The sequence below is a fragment of the Coregonus lavaretus genome (genome assembly GCF_964263955.1).
Source record: "Coregonus lavaretus genome assembly, chromosome: 33".
NCBI classification, from domain to species: domain Eukaryota; kingdom Metazoa; phylum Chordata; class Actinopteri; order Salmoniformes; family Salmonidae; genus Coregonus; species Coregonus lavaretus.
The window spans coordinates 32819640-32836603 of NC_140020.1; the positions used below are offsets into that span (position 1 = coordinate 32819640).

The 16964-nt window shown below is 43.6% G+C and overlaps 1 protein-coding gene across 1 annotated transcript in view; it reads right to left on the reverse strand.

Annotated features, from left to right (window-relative positions):
* The window catches only part of opn8a (opsin 8, group member a), a gene marked incomplete at both ends in the record, with an annotated part of 60341 nt that extends 53500 nt beyond the window's left edge, over window positions 1–6841 (reverse strand). The window contains one exon of the mRNA XM_084151038.1: window positions 6763–6841. Within this exon, the coding sequence (XP_084007164.1) occupies window positions 6763–6841 (79 nt within the window). The remainder of the gene's footprint in view (window positions 1–6762) is intronic.
* Window positions 6842–16964: the final 10123 nt, after the last annotated feature.

The window sequence follows — 16964 nt, forward strand, 5'->3', positions numbered from 1 at the left end:
CCCCTTTTTCTGTAGTCCATGATCAGTTCTTTTGTCATTACCAGGTCTCCCTGTAGGCTGTCTAATCATTGTCGGTGATCAGGCCTACCACCGTTGTGTCGTCAGCAAACTTAATGATGGTGTTGGAGTCGTGCGTGGCCACACAGTTGTGTGTGAAAAGGGAGTACTGGAGGGGACTAAGCACGCACCCCTGTGGGGCCCCCGTGTTGTGGATCAGCGTGGCAGATGTGTTGTTGCCCCCGGTAATGCGTTCGGCAGACCGCACCACCCTCTGGAGAGCCCTGCGGTTGTGGGCGGTGCAGTTGCCGTACCAGGCGGTGATACAGGCCGACAGGATGCTCTCAATTGTGCATCTGTAAAAGTTTGTGAGGGTTTTAGGTGATAAGCCAAATTTAGTCAGCCTCCTGAGGTTGAAGAGGCTCTGTTGCACCTTCTTCACCACACTGTCTGCATGGGTGGACCATTTCAGTTTGTCGGTGATGTGTACGCCAAGGAACTTGAAGCTTTCCACCTTCTCCACTGCGGTCCCGTTGATGTGGATAGTGGGGTGCACCCTCTGCTGTTTCCTGAAGTCCATGATCATCTCCTTTGTTTTGTTGATGTTGAGTGAGAGGTTATTTTCCTGGCACCACACTCCCAGAGCCCTCACCTCCTCCTTGTAGGCGGTCTCGTCATTGTTGGTAATCAAGCTTACTACTGTTGTGTCATCTGCAAACTTGATGATTGAGTTGGAGGCGTGCTTGGCCACGCAGTCATGGGTGAACAGGGAGTACAGGAGGGGGCTGAGCACGTACCCTTGTGGGGACCCAGTGTTGAGGATCAGCGAAGTGGAGATGTTGTTTCCTACCTGGGGCGGCCCGTCAGGAAGTCCAGGACCCAGTTGCACAGGACGGGGTTCAGACCCAGGGCCTCGAGCTTAATGATGAGCTTGGAGGGTACTATGGTGTTGAATGCTGAGCTATAGTCAATGAACAACATTCTTACATAGGTATTCCTCTTGTCCAGATGGGATAGGGCAGTGTGCAGTGTGATGGCAATTGCATCGTCTGTGGATCTATTGGGGCGGTAAGCAAATTGAAGTGGGTCTAGGGTGACAGGTAAGGTAGAGGTGATATGACTTGACTCTCAAAGCACTTCATGATGACGGAGGTGAGGGTGATAGTCATTTAGTTCAGTTACCTTTGCTTTCTTGGGAACAGGAACAATGGTGGCCCTCTTGAAGGATATGGGAACAGCAGACTGGGAAAGGGAGAGATTGAATATGTCCATGAACACACCAGCCAGCTGGTCTGTGCATGCTCTGAGGACGCGGCTAGGTATGCCGTCTGGGCCGGCAGCCTTGCGTGGGTTAACATGCTTAAATGTCTTAATCATGTTGGCCATGGAGAAGGAGAGGCCACAGTCCTTGGTAGTGGGCCTCGTCAGTGGCACTGTGTTATCCTCAAAGCAGGCGAAGAAGGTGTTTAGCTTGTCTGGAAGCGCGACGTCGGTGTCGGCGACGTGGCTGGTTTTCTTTTTGTAGTCCGTGATTGTCTGTAGACCCTGCCACATACGTCTCGTGTCTGAGCCGTTGTATTGCGACTCCACTTTGTTTCAAATACTGATGTTTTTCCATTTTTAATTGCCTTGCGGAGTGAGTAGCTACACTGTTTGTATTCTGCCATATTCCCAGTCACCTTGCCATGGTTGAATGCGGTGGTTTGCGCTTTCAGATTTGCGCGAATGCTGCCGTCTGTCCACAGTTTCTGGTTAAGGTATGTTTTAATAGTCACAGTGGGCACAACATCACCTATACACTTCCTGATAAACTCAGTCACTGTTTCAGTGTATATGTCTAAATTATTTTTGGAAGCAACCCGGAATATATCCCAGTCCGCGTGATCAAAACAATCTTGAAGCGTGGATTCCGATTGGTCAGACCAGCGTTGAATAGTCCTTAGCACGGGTACTTCCTGTTTGAGTTTCTGCTTATAGGAAGGGAGAAGCAAAATGGAGTCGTGGTCAGATTTGCCAAAAGGAGGGCGGGGGAGGGCATTATAACCATCCCGGAAGTTTGAATAGCAATAATCGAGGATTTTAGCAGCGTGAGTACAACAGTCAATATGTTGATAGAACTTTGGCAGCCTAGTCCTCAAATTTGCTTTGTTAAAATCCCCGGCTACAATAAATGCAGCCTCAGAATATGTGGTTTCCAGTTTGCATAAGTTCCAGTGAAGTTATTTGAGGTCCGTCGTGGTATCGGCTTGAGGGGGGATATACACGGCCGTGACTATAACCAAATAAAATTATCTTGGGAGATAATATCGTCTGCATTTGATTGTGAGATATTTTAGGTTGGGTGAACAGAAGGACTCGAGGTCCTCTATGTTACTACAATTACACCATGAGTCGTTAATCATGAAACACACACCTCCGCCCTTCTGGTTCCTGGAGAGATATTTATTCCTGTCTGCGTGATGAACTGAGAACCCATCTGGCTGGACCGATTCCGACAGAATATCCCAAGAGAGCCATGTTTCCGTGAAACAGAGTATGTAACAGGCCTTGATGTCTCTCTGGAAAGAAATCCTTGCCCGTAGTTCATCGACTTTGTTAACCAAAGATTGAACATTAGCGAGTAGAATACTTGGAAGTGGTGGGTGGTGTGCACGCCTCCTAAGTCGGACCAGCTGGCCGCTCCGAGTGCCTCTCCTCCGCCGGCGATGTTTTGGGTCAGCCCCTGGAATCAGTTCAGTTGCCCTGGGGAGAGCAAACAAAGGATCTGCTTCGGGAAAGTCGTATTCCTGGTCGTAATGCTGGTGAGTTACCGCCGTTCTAATATCCAATAGTTTTTCCCGGCTGAATGTAATGATGCAAAACACTTTCTGAGCTAATAATGTAAAAAAGAATACATAAAAAAACAAAATACTGCAAAGTTTCCTAAGAGCTAGTCGCGAGGCCGCCATCTTCGTTCGTGCCAGGTGTGAAAAAAGAGACTTACACAGAAAGACTCACAGCCGTAATCGCTGCCAACATGTATTGACTCAGGAGTGTGAATGCTTCATTTTCATTTTCAATAAATTAGCAAATATTTCTAAAAACATGTTTTGACTTTGTCATTATGGGGTACTGTGTGTAGATTGGTGATATTTAAAAAGAAATCCATTTTGAATTCAGGCAGTAACATAACAAAATTTAGAATAAGTCAAGGAGTATGAATACTTTCTGAAGGCACTATAACTACCTCACCTATCACCTATGATATTGATACTTTTCTATTGGCACTTTCTATTTTTGATATTGATCCTGCACTGTTGATTAAGAGCTTGCAATTAAGCATTTCACTGTACTGTTTACACCTTCTGTATCCTGTGCACGTAACAAATAAACGTTGATCTGATCTGATATACAGTGGAGAGTGTTTACTGGAGACAATAATGTAAAGAACAACATGACCTGCAGCAAAGTCAGATTAGCATATAGGCTAAGGACTAAATATGTATTTGCACCTGGAGTTTTTCCTTATTGTTGGCTACTACTTTCACCACTTTTAGTATTGAAATCTTTGGTTGTTTACTACACTACCTTACTCACTCTGTTTAGCACATGTCCTCACATCTGAATCCTTAAAGAGATGGGTGGGGCGAAGGCTTAAGATGGTGTGAAAGATGCTGAATGGGCATACACAAAGAAGAGCTCTCTATCAAGTGTGAATACTGAACCAAAACTTTCAAGGGCCTTTTCTCAAAAGTGGGGTTACAAGTTTACCAACTTTCAGAGCAGCATTACTTTCCCATTGGAGTTTGAAGCAATTGCAGTGCATGATATACCATTTTGAAGCTCTGAGGCTGTACTTTTATGAAATTAAAAAAGAATACCATTTTCAATTTTGGAAGAAAAGCCCAAAAAGACAAGACTGGTCACATATGTAACATATTGTCATAAAGAATTTTAAAGATAACATATTCACTAGACACTCACTTGGTGAAGGCTACAGGACTGAAAACCATTGAATACAACAACCATGTGTCTGTCACTAATAAATACAATTATTTACTCGAAAGGCACATTAGAAAATATGCAAATAAGGTAGAATAAATTCTCAAGGCCACTTTAGTTGTGATACAAACCTTATTAAAATATATACGCCTATGGGCTAGGCTACATGAGGTGTGCGACTATGATTTGAAAAAGTATATAATTCACAAGTGATAGGCTAATATGGTCACCCATCAGACTATTCTTGATTTAATCTTGTCTTTTCATATAGTAAATAATATATGTGTAAAATTTGTTTTGATTTTTTAATGGACCATTATCATGCACCTGTATTGAAACAGGGTCAGAGGGAAAAAATACATGTCATCTATGCACTTAAATAGCAAATAGAGGACGCTTTTCCCCGTGTTTTATTTTCATGCCAGCCAGGTAGGCTATACTCCTGTTGCACTCCCAAAGTTGCTGTTTTTGTGCTCGCCATTTAGATAGTAGTTCAAAACTGTTAGCAGCCAATGGCTAGCAGTTTCTTCCTGGCGATAAAAACGGATGATTGCCATCATTTCTTTCAAGTCATTACTGAATTATTTAATGTTACAAATCAAACATTAAACCTCGTAAACAATTCATTGTAATTCATGGTAACCTCGTAAACAATTCATTTAGACCCACCGTTTATTTGAAACAGGTGTTTATTTGCTGAAACGTGTGTCGTTGCCCGTCTATTAAAAGGGACAGGCGGCTATTTGAGACTCAGCGTTTCATTTAAGTTTTCTATCAATGTTAATAGTTGCAAGATCTCTCAACACCAAGCACATCAACTTCACCATTCGCCCATTTAATTGGGAAACCACATGGCAATTAAAATGTGTATCTTTTAGAGACCCAATCTGTAATATAGTATACTTATCATATACTGAACAAAAATATAAAAGCAACATGCAACAATTTCAATGAAGTTAATCAGTAAATTGAAATAAATTCATTAAGCCCTAATCTATGGATTTCACATGACTGGGAATAAAGAAATGCATCTGTTGGTCACAGATACCTTTAAAAAAAAGGTAGGGGCATGGATCAGAAAACCAGTCAGTATCTGGTGTGACCACCATTTGCCTCATGCAGTGCAACACAACTCCTTCGCATAGAGTTGATCAGGCTGTTGATTGTGGCCTGTGGAATGTTGTCCCACTCCTCTTCAATGTCTGTGCGAAGTTGCTGGATATTGGCAGGAACTGGAACACGCTGTCGTACATGTCGATCCAGAGCATCCCAAACATGCTCATTGGGTGACATGTCTGGTGAGTATGCAGGCCATGGAAGAACTGGGATATTTTCAGCTTCTAGGAATTGTGTACAGATCCTTGCGACATGGGGTTGTGCATTATCATGCTGAAACATGAGGCGATGGCGGTGGATGAATGGCACTACAATGTGCCTCAGGATCTCGTCATGGTTTCTCTGTGCATTTAAATTGCAATCTGTAAAATGCAATTGTGTTCGTTATCCGTAACTTATGTCTTCCCATACCATAACCCTACCACCACCATGGGGCACTCTGTTCACAACGTTGATATCAACAAACCTCTCGCCCACACGACACCATACATCTGGTCTGCTGTTGTGAGGCCAGTTGGACATACTGCCAAATTCTCTAAAACGACATTGGAAGCGGCTTATGGTAGAGAAATGAACATTTCATTATTTGGCAACATTTCTGGTGGACATTCCTGCACTCAGCATGCCAATTGCATGCTCTCTCAAAACTTGAGACATCTGTGGGCATTGTGTTGTGTGACAAAACTGCATATTTTAGAGTGGCCTTTTATTGTCCCCAGCACAAAGTGCACCTGTGTAATGATCATGCTGTTTAATCAGCTTCAACTTTGAATTTGTCCAAATACTTTTGGTTCCCTAAAATGGGGGGACTACGTACAACAAGTGCTGTAATTTCTAAACAGTTCACCAGATATGGATGAAAATACCATCAAATGTAAGCTGACAGTCTGCACTTCATAGTCATTGTATAATTTCATTAAAATCCAAAGTGCTGGAGTACAGACCCAAAACAACAAAACATTTGTCACTGTCCAAATATTTTTGGACCTCACAGTATCTGGAGAAGATATCTGAATTGCAACAGGAGGACTGGGGTGCTGTACCACACGTAAACATTCACAGTTTTAGATGTACAGTACATTTATCAGGAATCAACAGAAATTTACTTTTTGTATATATTGTTTGTGTAGATATCCTTATTTAATGTATTTTCTAATTTGACATCAGACAGCCCACCAATGGAAGTATGGTTTCCGCTGTGTACAGCACAAACGATAAGCGACAAATGATAAGCAACAGCTTGTGTCAAATCAATGAATGCACAATAACCATTCACACATCTAGAGCACACATGACAAACCATTGAAAAGACAACCATAATGCTTTGTGTCAAATCAATTATACCGTAAGTGCTGCTTAATCTATATGTCCCCTACTGTATATCTCCTACCGATATGACTTTGGTGTAATATACAGTATGGCTGTAAATTCCGTGGAGAAATTAGAGAAATTAAAACCTAAAACAGCTCGCACGCAAAGAGAGTGTGTACGGAATACGAATCCCTTTACAGTACATCATCTCTTATCACCGTCTCCACAGAAATCAACCATGCTCTCAAATCTATCTGAACTCCTGTAATTTGTATTTCACAAATCCCAAACTACCAGCCTCATGCAGAATGCTGAACAAATCCAACCACGGGGGAAAGAAAAAACAAAGTAACTCACCTATCACCACTAGATACATGCCTGCCCAGTAGTCCACAGTGGGCGACAGTTTGGACATGTATTTGTTGTCCTCCTCCATCCTCCTCTTCCACGGACAGACCAGACCAGTAGGGAGCAGTTAACACACCCCAAAGGGTGCCAGCGATAGAAGTTTACCTCTGACAAGGACACAGGCTCTTCTGAGTAAGGCTTATCCTTCACATAATTGACATTACCACAGAAAGCATATCAAGTTCCTAGAATCTTTATACACCCACTCTCTATAATGGACTCCCACACATATGCACCCAGACGTGCACATTACACACACACACACACACACACACACACACACACACACACACACACACACACACACACCCACATACACACACACACACACACGCACATTCACAGACAAGTGCAGTACACACATATAGCACCCCCCACTCCCCTTCCCCACTGAGCAGATTAGGATGACAACTGTGAACAGTGACTTTAAGTACACTCACGCAAACACACACACTCATGTACACATACACTCCTGTACTGTACTCTTTCTATGCTCCTGTCAAAATTTCACTTGCAGCCTTTTTCAGCACAGTGTTTGAGCGTGTGTAGGTGTGTGTGTTGTGGTCGTCCCTACAACGATGTAAGTGCAGGGAGAGCCCCCGGCGCCTGTCGTTCCAGAGAATTCTCATCAGAGAGGAGCCGCACCACAGCTGTTCCACCAGGTTAGGCTTCACAGCCTTCGCTCAGTACCTCAACAACCGTAAAACTAGGACTACTTACCCACATGAAAAAAACACCAAAGTATACTATGGTATAAATGCTATTGTATTCACTGTAGTATTTTTGCAGACTTAACTGTAGTATTCATTAAAGTCCGACCAAAACACTACAGTGAATACTGTAGTATTTACTGTAGTATACTGTAATATATGTTAGTATTTACAGTTAACTATAGTATAAATACTGTAGTAAAAGAAAACGGTAGTATACTGTAGTATATATTATAATAATTAATCTAGCAAAAAATAGGTGTTTAAATAGCCTTCTTGGTTTTTATTAATCTATACAATATATTAACTACTTTTGTTCACTGTCTAGCATTCAAAATAATAGATAAATATCTCTAAATCCCCAAAACATTTTACTACACCTCTACACATCACCAGTGGGATAAGACAATTTGCTAGCCCCCAGTAGTTTCTACAATGCATACAAATATATATATTTTGCAGTATACAGGAATTACATATGTTTCCTTATTAAATAACAGTTAAATAAAATGGAAAATGTGTTATTTGTCATATTTTTTTCATTTAAAAGTGTTTTTACATGGTGCCAAAGTCAAGGGACAGCAATTACCACCGCAATTCAAGAAGGACCCCTTTTCTCCCAACAACAAACGCTGTCATTATCTTGTAAACACTTGTGCAACACACAGCGGGTGCTTTAGTGTGTTCTTTCACTCCCTTAATCTTCTGGCAAGGTGGAAAGAATATGCTGTTCTGCCCTTGAGCAAGGCAGTTAACCCCCCAACAACACCTGCTCCCCGGTTGCTGATGACATGGACGTCGATTAAGGCAGCCCCCCATACCTCTCTGATTCAGAGGGTTGTGGTTAAATGCGGAAAACACATTTCGGTTGAATGCATTAAGTTGTGCAACTGACTAGGTATCCCCTTTACCTTCCCTCTCCCTTGTGGCTCAGTTGGTTGGACAAGGTCATGCTCCACTCTCAAATGGTCATTATGGGCTTTGATGTGGAAAATAGACATTCCCTCTATTGACGCTATAGTCTCCTTTCAAGGGATGTATAGCTTATAAAAAAGGTGTGGAAACAACACCGAATGCCAGTTGAAATAAGAAGCGGCAAGTAACATAAATGCTAACGCTAATAACGCTAATTTATAATAGCATATACAGTGCCTTCAGAAAGTATTCATACCCCTTCACTTATTCCACATTTTGTTGTGCTACAGCGTGAATTCAAATAGATACTGACAACATGAAAACATGTTTTTAGAAATTTTTGAAAATGTATTGAAAATGAAATAAAGAAATATAACATTTACATAAGTATTCATACCCCTGAGTCAATACTTTGGAGAAGCACAATCGACAGCGATTACAGCTGTGAGTCTTTTTGGGTAAGTCTCTTAGAGCTTTCCACACCTGGATTTTGCAGCATTTGCTATTATTCTTTTCAAAATTCTTCAAGCTCTGTCAAATTGGTTGTTGATGATTGCTTGACAACCATTTTCAGGTCTTGCCATAGATTTTCAAGTAAATTTAAGTCAGAACTGTAACTTGGCCACTCAGGAACATTCAATGTCATCTTGGTAAGAAACTCCAGTGTAGATTTGGCCTTGTGTTTTAGGTTATTGTCCTGCTAAAAGGTGAATTCATCTCCCAGTGTCTGATGGAAAGTAGACTGAACCAGGTTTTCCTCTAGGATTTTGCCTGTGCTTAGCTCCATTCCATTTAATTTTTATACTGAAAAAGTCCCCAGTCCTTAACGATAACAAGCCCACCCATTGCATGATGCAAGTGGAGCAGGTTGAGAGCTTCAAGTTCCTTGGTGTCCACAGCACCAACAAACTAACATGGTCCAAGCACACCAAGACAGGCACGACAAAACCTATTCCCTCTAAGGAGACTGAAAATATTTAGCATGGATCCTCAGATCCTCAAAAGGTTCTACAGCTGCACCATCGAGAGCATCCTGACTGGTTGCATCACTGCCTGGTATGGAAACTGCGGTATGGAGGGTAGTGCGAACGGCCCAGTACATCACTGGGGCCAAGCTTCCTGCCATCCAGGACCTCTATACCAGGCGGTGTCAGAGGAACGACCAAAAAATTGTCAAAGACTCCAGCCACCCTAGTCATAGACTGTTCTCTCTGCTACCGCATGGCAAGCGGTACCGGAGCGCCAAGTCTAGGTCCAAGAGGCTTCTAAACAGCTTCTAACCCCAAGCCATAAGACTCCTGAACATCTAATCAAATGGCTACCCTGACTATTTGCATTGCCCCCCCACCCCCCCCTTTTACGCTGCTGCTACTCTCTGTTTATTATCTATGCATAGTCACTTTAATAAGTCTATTTAATAAGTCTACCTACATGTACATATTACCTTAATTACTTCGACTAACTGGTTCCCCCGCACATTGACTCGGTACCGGTACCCCCTGTATATAGCTATTGTTCTTTTTACTGCTGCTCTTTAATTCTTTGTTACTTTTATTTCGTATCATTTTATATTGTATTTCATTTGTGTGATTTTGTTTGGTATTCTTTCTTAAAATTGCATTGTTGGTTAAGGGCTTGTAAGTAAGCATTTTACTGTAAGGTCTACACTGTAGCTCAGTTGGTAGAGCATGGTGCTTGCAATGCCAGGGTTGTGGGTTCGTTTCCCACGGGGGGCCAGTATGAAACATTTACATTACATTTTAGTCATTTAGCAGACGCTCTTATCCAGAGTGACTTACAGGAGCAATTAGGGTTAAGTGCCTTGCTCAAGGGCACATTTACGTCATTTAGCAGACGCTCTTATCCAGAGCGACTTACAAATTGGTGCAATCACCCTATAGCCAGTGGGATAACCACTTTACAATTTTTAGAAGGATTACTTTATCCTATCCCAGGTATTCCTTAAAGAGGTGGGGTTTCAAATGTCTCCGGAAGGTGGTGAGTGACTCCGCTGTCCTGGCGTCGTGAGGGAGCTTGTTCCACCATTGGGGTGCCAGAGCAGCGAACAGTTTTGACTGGGCTGAGCGGGAACTATGCTTCCGCAGAGGAAGGGGAGCCAGCAGGCCAGAGGTGGATGAACGCAATGCCCTCGTTTGGGTGTAGGGACTGATCAGAGCCCGAAGGTACGAAGGTGCCGTTCCCCTCACTGCTCCATAGGCAAGCACCATGGTCTTGTAACGGATGCGAGCTTCAACTGGAAGCCAGTGGAGTGTGCGGAGGAGGGGGGTGACGTGAGAGAACTTGGGAAGGTTGAACACCAGACGGGCTGCGGCATTCTGGATGAGTTGTAGGGGTTTAATGGCACAGGCAGGGAGGCCAGCCAACAGCGAGTTGCAGTAATCCAGACAGGAGATGACAAGTGCCTGGATTAGGACCTGTGCCGCTTCCTGTGTAAGGCAGGGTCGTACTCTCCGAATGTTGTAGAGCATGAACCTGCAGGATCGGGTCACCGCCTTGATGTTAGCGGAGAACGACAGGGTGTTGTCCAGGGTCACGCCAAGGCTCTTCGCACTCTGGGAGGAGGACACAACGGAGTTGTCAACCGTGATGGCGAGATCATGGAACGGGCAGTCCTTCCCCGGGAGGAAGAGCAGCTCCGTCTTGCCAGGGTTCAGCTTGAGGTGGTGATCCGTCATCCATACTGATATGTCTGCCAGACATGCAGAGATGCGATTCGCCACCTGGTTATCAGAAGGGGGAAAGGAGAAGATTAGTTGTGTATCGTCAGCGTAGCAATGATAGGAGAGGCCATGTGAGGATATGACAAAGCCAAGTGACTTGGTGTATAGGGAGAATAGGAGAGGGCCTAGAACTGAGCCCTGGGGGACACCAGTGGTGAGAGCACGTGGTGCGGAGACAGCTTCTCGCCACGCCACTTGGTAGGAGCGACCGGTCAGGTAGGACGCAATCCAGGAGTGAGCCGCGCCGGAGATGCCCAGCTCGGAGAGGGTGGAGAGGAGGATCTGATGGTTCACAGTATCAAAGGCAGCAGACAGGTCTAGAAGGACAAGAGCAGAGGAGAGATAGTTAGCTTTAGCAGTGCGGAGAGCCTCCGTGACACAGAGAAGAGCAGTCTCAGTTGAATGACCAGTCCTGAAACCTGACTGGTTTGGATCAAGAAGGTCATTCTGAGAGAGATAGCAAGAGAGTTGGCTAAAGACGGCACGCTCAATAGTTTTGGCAAGAAAAGAAAGAAGGGATACTGGTCTGTAGTTGTTGACATCAGTGGGATCGAGTGTTGGTTTTTTGAGAAGGGGTGCAACTCTCGCTCTCTTGAAGACGGAAGGGACATGGCCAGCGGTCAAGGATGAGTTGATCAGCGAGGTGAGGTAGGGGAGAAGGTCACCGGAGATGGTCTGGAGAAGAGAGGAGGGGATGGGGTCAAGCGGGCAGGTTGTTGGGCGGCCTGCAGTCACAAGTCGCAGGATTTTATCTGGAGAGAGAGGGGAGAAAGAAGTCAAAGCATAGGGTAGGGCAGTGTGAGTAGGACCAGCAGTGTTATTAGACTTAACAAACGAGGATCGGATGTCGTCAACCTTCTTTTCAAAGTGGGGGGAGGATTCAGGAGGGAGGAAAATGTGGCAAAGAGCTTCCTAGGGTTAGAGGCAGATGCTTGGAATTTAGAGTGGTAGAAAGTGGCCTTAGCAGCAGAAACAGATGAAGAAAATGTAGAGAGGAGGGAGTGAAAAGATGGCAGGTCGGCAGGGAGTTTAGTTTTCTTCCATTTCCGCTCCGCTGCCCGGAGCTCTGTTCTGTGAGCTCGCAATGAGTCATCAGGGGAGCTGGAGGGGAGGACCGAGCCGGCCGGGAGGATAGGGGACACAGAGAGTCAAAGGATGCAGAAAGGGAGGAGAGGAGGGTTGAGGAGGCAGAATCAGGAGATTGGAGGGAGAAGGATTGAGCAGAGGGAAGAGATGAAGAGATGATAGGATGGAAGAGGAGAGAGTAGTGGGAGAGAGAGAGCGAAGGTTGCGGCGGCGCATTACCATCTGTGTAGGGGCAGAGTGAGTAGTGTTGGAGGAGAGCGAGAGAGAAAAGGAAACAAAGTAGTGGTCGGAGACATGGAGGGGAGTTGCAGTGAGATTAGTAGAAGAGCAGCATCTAGTAAAGATGAGGTCAAGCGTATTGCCTGCCTTGTGAGTAGGGGGGGACGGTGAGAGGGTGAGGTCAAAAGAGGAGAGGAGTGGAAAGAAGGAGGCAGAGAGAAATGAGTCAAATGTGGACGTAGGGAGGTTGAAATCCACCAAAACTGTGAGGGGTGAGCCATCCTCAGGAAAGGAACTTGTCAAGCTCATTGATGAACTCTCCAAGGGAACCTGGAGGGCGATAGATGACAAGGATATTAAGCTTAAATGGGCTAGTGACTGTGACAGCATGGAATTCAAATGAGGAGATAGACAGATGGGTTAGGGGAAAAATTGAGAATGTCCACTTGGGAGAGATGAGGATTCCTGTGCCACCACCCCTCTGACCAGATGCTCTCGGGGTATGCGAGAACACATGGTCAGACGAGGAGAGAGCAGTAGGAGTAGCAGTGTTTTCAGTGGTAATCCATGTTTCCGTCAGCGCCAGGAAGTCGAGGGACTGGAGGTTAGCATAGGCTGGGATGAAGTCAGCTTTGTTGGCAGCAGAACGGCAGTTCCAGAGGCTGCCTGAGACCTGGAACTCCAGGTGTGGGGTGCGTGCAGGGACCACCAGGTTAGAGAGACAGCAGCCACGCGGTGTGAGGCATTTGTGTAGCCTGTGCAGAGAGGAGAGAACAGGGATAGGCAGAGGCATAGTTGACAGGCTGTAGCAAATGGCTACAATAATGCAGAGGAGATCGGAATGAAATGAACTAAACATCTGGGAGAGGAGAGAGCAGGGCCTCCCTCACCAAAACTTCCACCTCAGAAACTAAAATTGTTTCACTGAACCACCCGAACAAAAACTCTCCCAACTTCCACCTTTAGAAATCAGAATTGTTGTGAACCACAGCGGTTCAATGTTTCAAGGAATGGACTCAACCCACTTTATTCAGCTAGCTAACTATGACACCATAGCTAACTAGCATGCTAGCATCCAATAACACACAGTTTAGCACCAATACTTGGTTACAACAAACCACCAATAGTGTGTTAACACACTAAACAGATAATTTGTGTCCGTGTCTAGTTCCTTTCATAACGCAGCAATAATTAAACGTTGGCTAGCTAGCACAAATATATTGTATTTAGCTGCCACAGTACAGCACACAATGGCTACTGTGTTGACTCTGTTCGGAAAAAATAAATAAATAAATAAATGCTAGCTAGCTAGCTTCGTGCTACACCCGGCACCGTCGAAAACAACATGTATGCACTCACTAAACTGTAAGTCACTCTGGATAAGAGCGTCTGCTAAATGACTAAAATGTAAAATGTACACCTGTTGTATTCTGCGCATGTTACAATTTGATTTGATTTGAACTACCACTATGCTTGAAAATATGGAGAGTGGTACTCAGTAATGTATTGGATTTGACCCAAACATAACACTTTGTATTCAGGACAATAAGTTAATTGCTTTGCCACATTTTTTGCAGTATTACTTTAGTGCCTTGTTGCAAAATGGATGCATGTTTTGGAATATTTGTATTCTGTACAGGCTTCCTTCTTTTCACTCTTTCATTTAGGTTAGTATTGTGGAGTAACGATAATGGTGTTGATCAATCCTCAGTTTTCTAATATCACAGCCATTAAACTCTGTAACTGTTTTAAAGTCACCATTGTCTTCATGGTGAAGTCCCTGAGCGGTTTCCTTCCTCTCCGGCCACTGTATCTTTGTAGTGACTGAGTACATTGATACACCATCCAAAGTGTAATTAATAACTTCACCATGCTCAAAGAGATATTCAATGTCTTTTTGTTTTTGTTTTTACCCATCTACCAATAGGTGCCCTTCTTTGCGAGGCATTGGAAAACCTCCCTGGTCTTTGTGGTTGAATCTGTGTTTGAAATTCACTGCTCGACTGAGGGACCTTAGAGATAATTGTATGTGTGGGGTACAGAGAGTCATTCAAAAATCATGTTAAACACTATTATTGCACACAGAGTGAATCCATGCAACATATTATGTGACTTGTTAAGCACATTTTTACTACTGAACTTATTTAGGCTTGCCATAACAAAGGGGTTGAATACTTATTGACGCAAGAAATTTCAGCTTTTCATTTTTAATTAATTTGTCAAAATGTCTAAAAACATAATTCCACTTTGACATTATGGGGTATTGTGTGTCGGTCAGTGACAAATAATCTAAATAGAATCCATTTTAAATTCAGGCTGTAACACAACAAAATGTGGAAAAAGTATGGGGGTCTGAATACTTTCTGAAAGCACTGTAATACAGTATAATACTTAAACACTATTTACCATAAAGAAAAGTAGCATAAATGGCTTTTACACACTCCACTACTATATTACTCCTGCCTGGCTCTCTGTGCACAATCTCATCAGCCGTTGGGCTCCCAGCCTCAGTACACTCTCCTGGGGCTCTGCCGTGTGAATCAGCCTCTGCCCATACTGTCTTATCAGTCCCTCCACTCAGACCGCTAAGTTTGTGATTAACATGAACATGGAGGTGCTTAGGAAGACGACTGAGGCCTCAACTAGGTAGATTGGAATGTGTGTGTATGAGGAATGTGTTTGTTTGTGTGTGTGTGTGTGTGTGTGCGTGTGTGTGTGTGTGTGTGTGTGTGTGTGTGTGTGTGTGTGTGTGTGTGTGTGAGTGAGTGAGTGAGTGAGTAGGTGAGTGAAACAGAGGACATACAGAGGCTGTCAGAGGGTAGATGGGGTGTGTAGAAATGTAATGCATAGAACCAGAAATACCTCCAGTAGTTTCACCAGCTAAAGGAGACAAAACTAAGAGCCAGAAAGAAAGAACTCATGCAGGTAGACCTGGAAGACATGTTTTACACAACCTGACTGAACCACGTTCTCATCAAAGATACATTTAACACAGCATCTCCGCTTTAAATAGAGTATTCCCTTTGCCAGGATGTGAGCAAATTGTTAGGCATGTGATGAGCTCCTAAAGTCATATGTCTGGATCAGGACTCAGGAGAGGGAACAACATCAGAGACAGAAGAACATGCTTTAAAACCCTCTGTTAATAATGCATAATCCATACTGAACAACAATATAAACACAACATGCAACAATTTCAACGATTTTACTGAGTTACAGTTCATATAATGAAATCAGTCAATTTAAATAAATAAATTAGGCCCTAATCTATGGATTTCACATGACTGAGCAGGGGCGCAGCCATTGGTGGGCCTGAGGAGTTGTTGGGAGCCAGGCCCACCCACGGGGTAGCCAGGCCCAGCAAATCAGAAAGAGTTTTTCCCCACAAAAGAGCTTTATTACAGACAGAAATACTCCCCCAACTCCCCCGCCCCCACCGGTTGGACGTACTGCCAAATTCTCTAATACAACGCTGGAGGTGGCTTATGGTAGAGAAATTAACATTAAATTATCTGGAAACAGCTCTGGTGGACATTCCTGCAGTCAGCATACCAATTGTACGCTCCCTCAAAACTTGATAAATATGTGGCATTGTGTTGTGTGACAAAACAGCACATTTTAGAGTGGCCTTTTATTATCCCCAGCACAAGGTGCACCTGTGTAATGATCATGCTGTTTAATCAGCTTATTGATATGCCACACCTGTCAGGTGGATGGATTATCTTTGCAAATAAAAAATGCTCACTAACAGGGATGTAAACAAATGTGTGCACAAAATATGAAATAAATAAGCTTTTTGTCCATATGGAAAATTTCTGAGATCATTTATTTCAGCTCATGAAACACTTTACATGTTGCGTTTATATTTTTGTTCAGTAGACTAGGGTCTGTATTGATGAAGCTCTCTCATGCACAGGAAATAAGTTCATTCCACACCGCGACTTATAGTTTCATGAATAAAGAGCGTAACCCAAATGGCAGGCTGTCAGAGTGGAGATATTCAGGGAGAAAGATGCTCCTTGTTTTGGTGGAAACTGAACATCCAAAGACCAGCTTTTTAGCCCACATGAGATCAATTACGATTTGGTTTTATAAGCTTTTCATGAATTCAAAACAGTTAGATCAGCAGAATTCTAACATTACCACACATGTGGGATGTCTCTCAACATTGGCACTGAAGCTGATTTTCTAGTTAAATAACTATTCAGTATAGGTCTTGACATGGCTACTTACCAGGGCAAAAACATGCATTCGAGGGGCCCAGACAGTGTATCAAATGACCATTATTTGTATTTACCAAACGTATTATTGTATTATTATTATTAGACTTGAGCAATATTAGTCTGAGATGTGAAGATAGCCTACCCTGTCTATTCTACATTAGGAGAAAGAGGTTGCAGTTCATTTTTTTTATTTCATAATCAGCTGAGATCAGATGTAAAGCGCGACATTTCACTGCAGTTCACATTTCCTTCCAGTA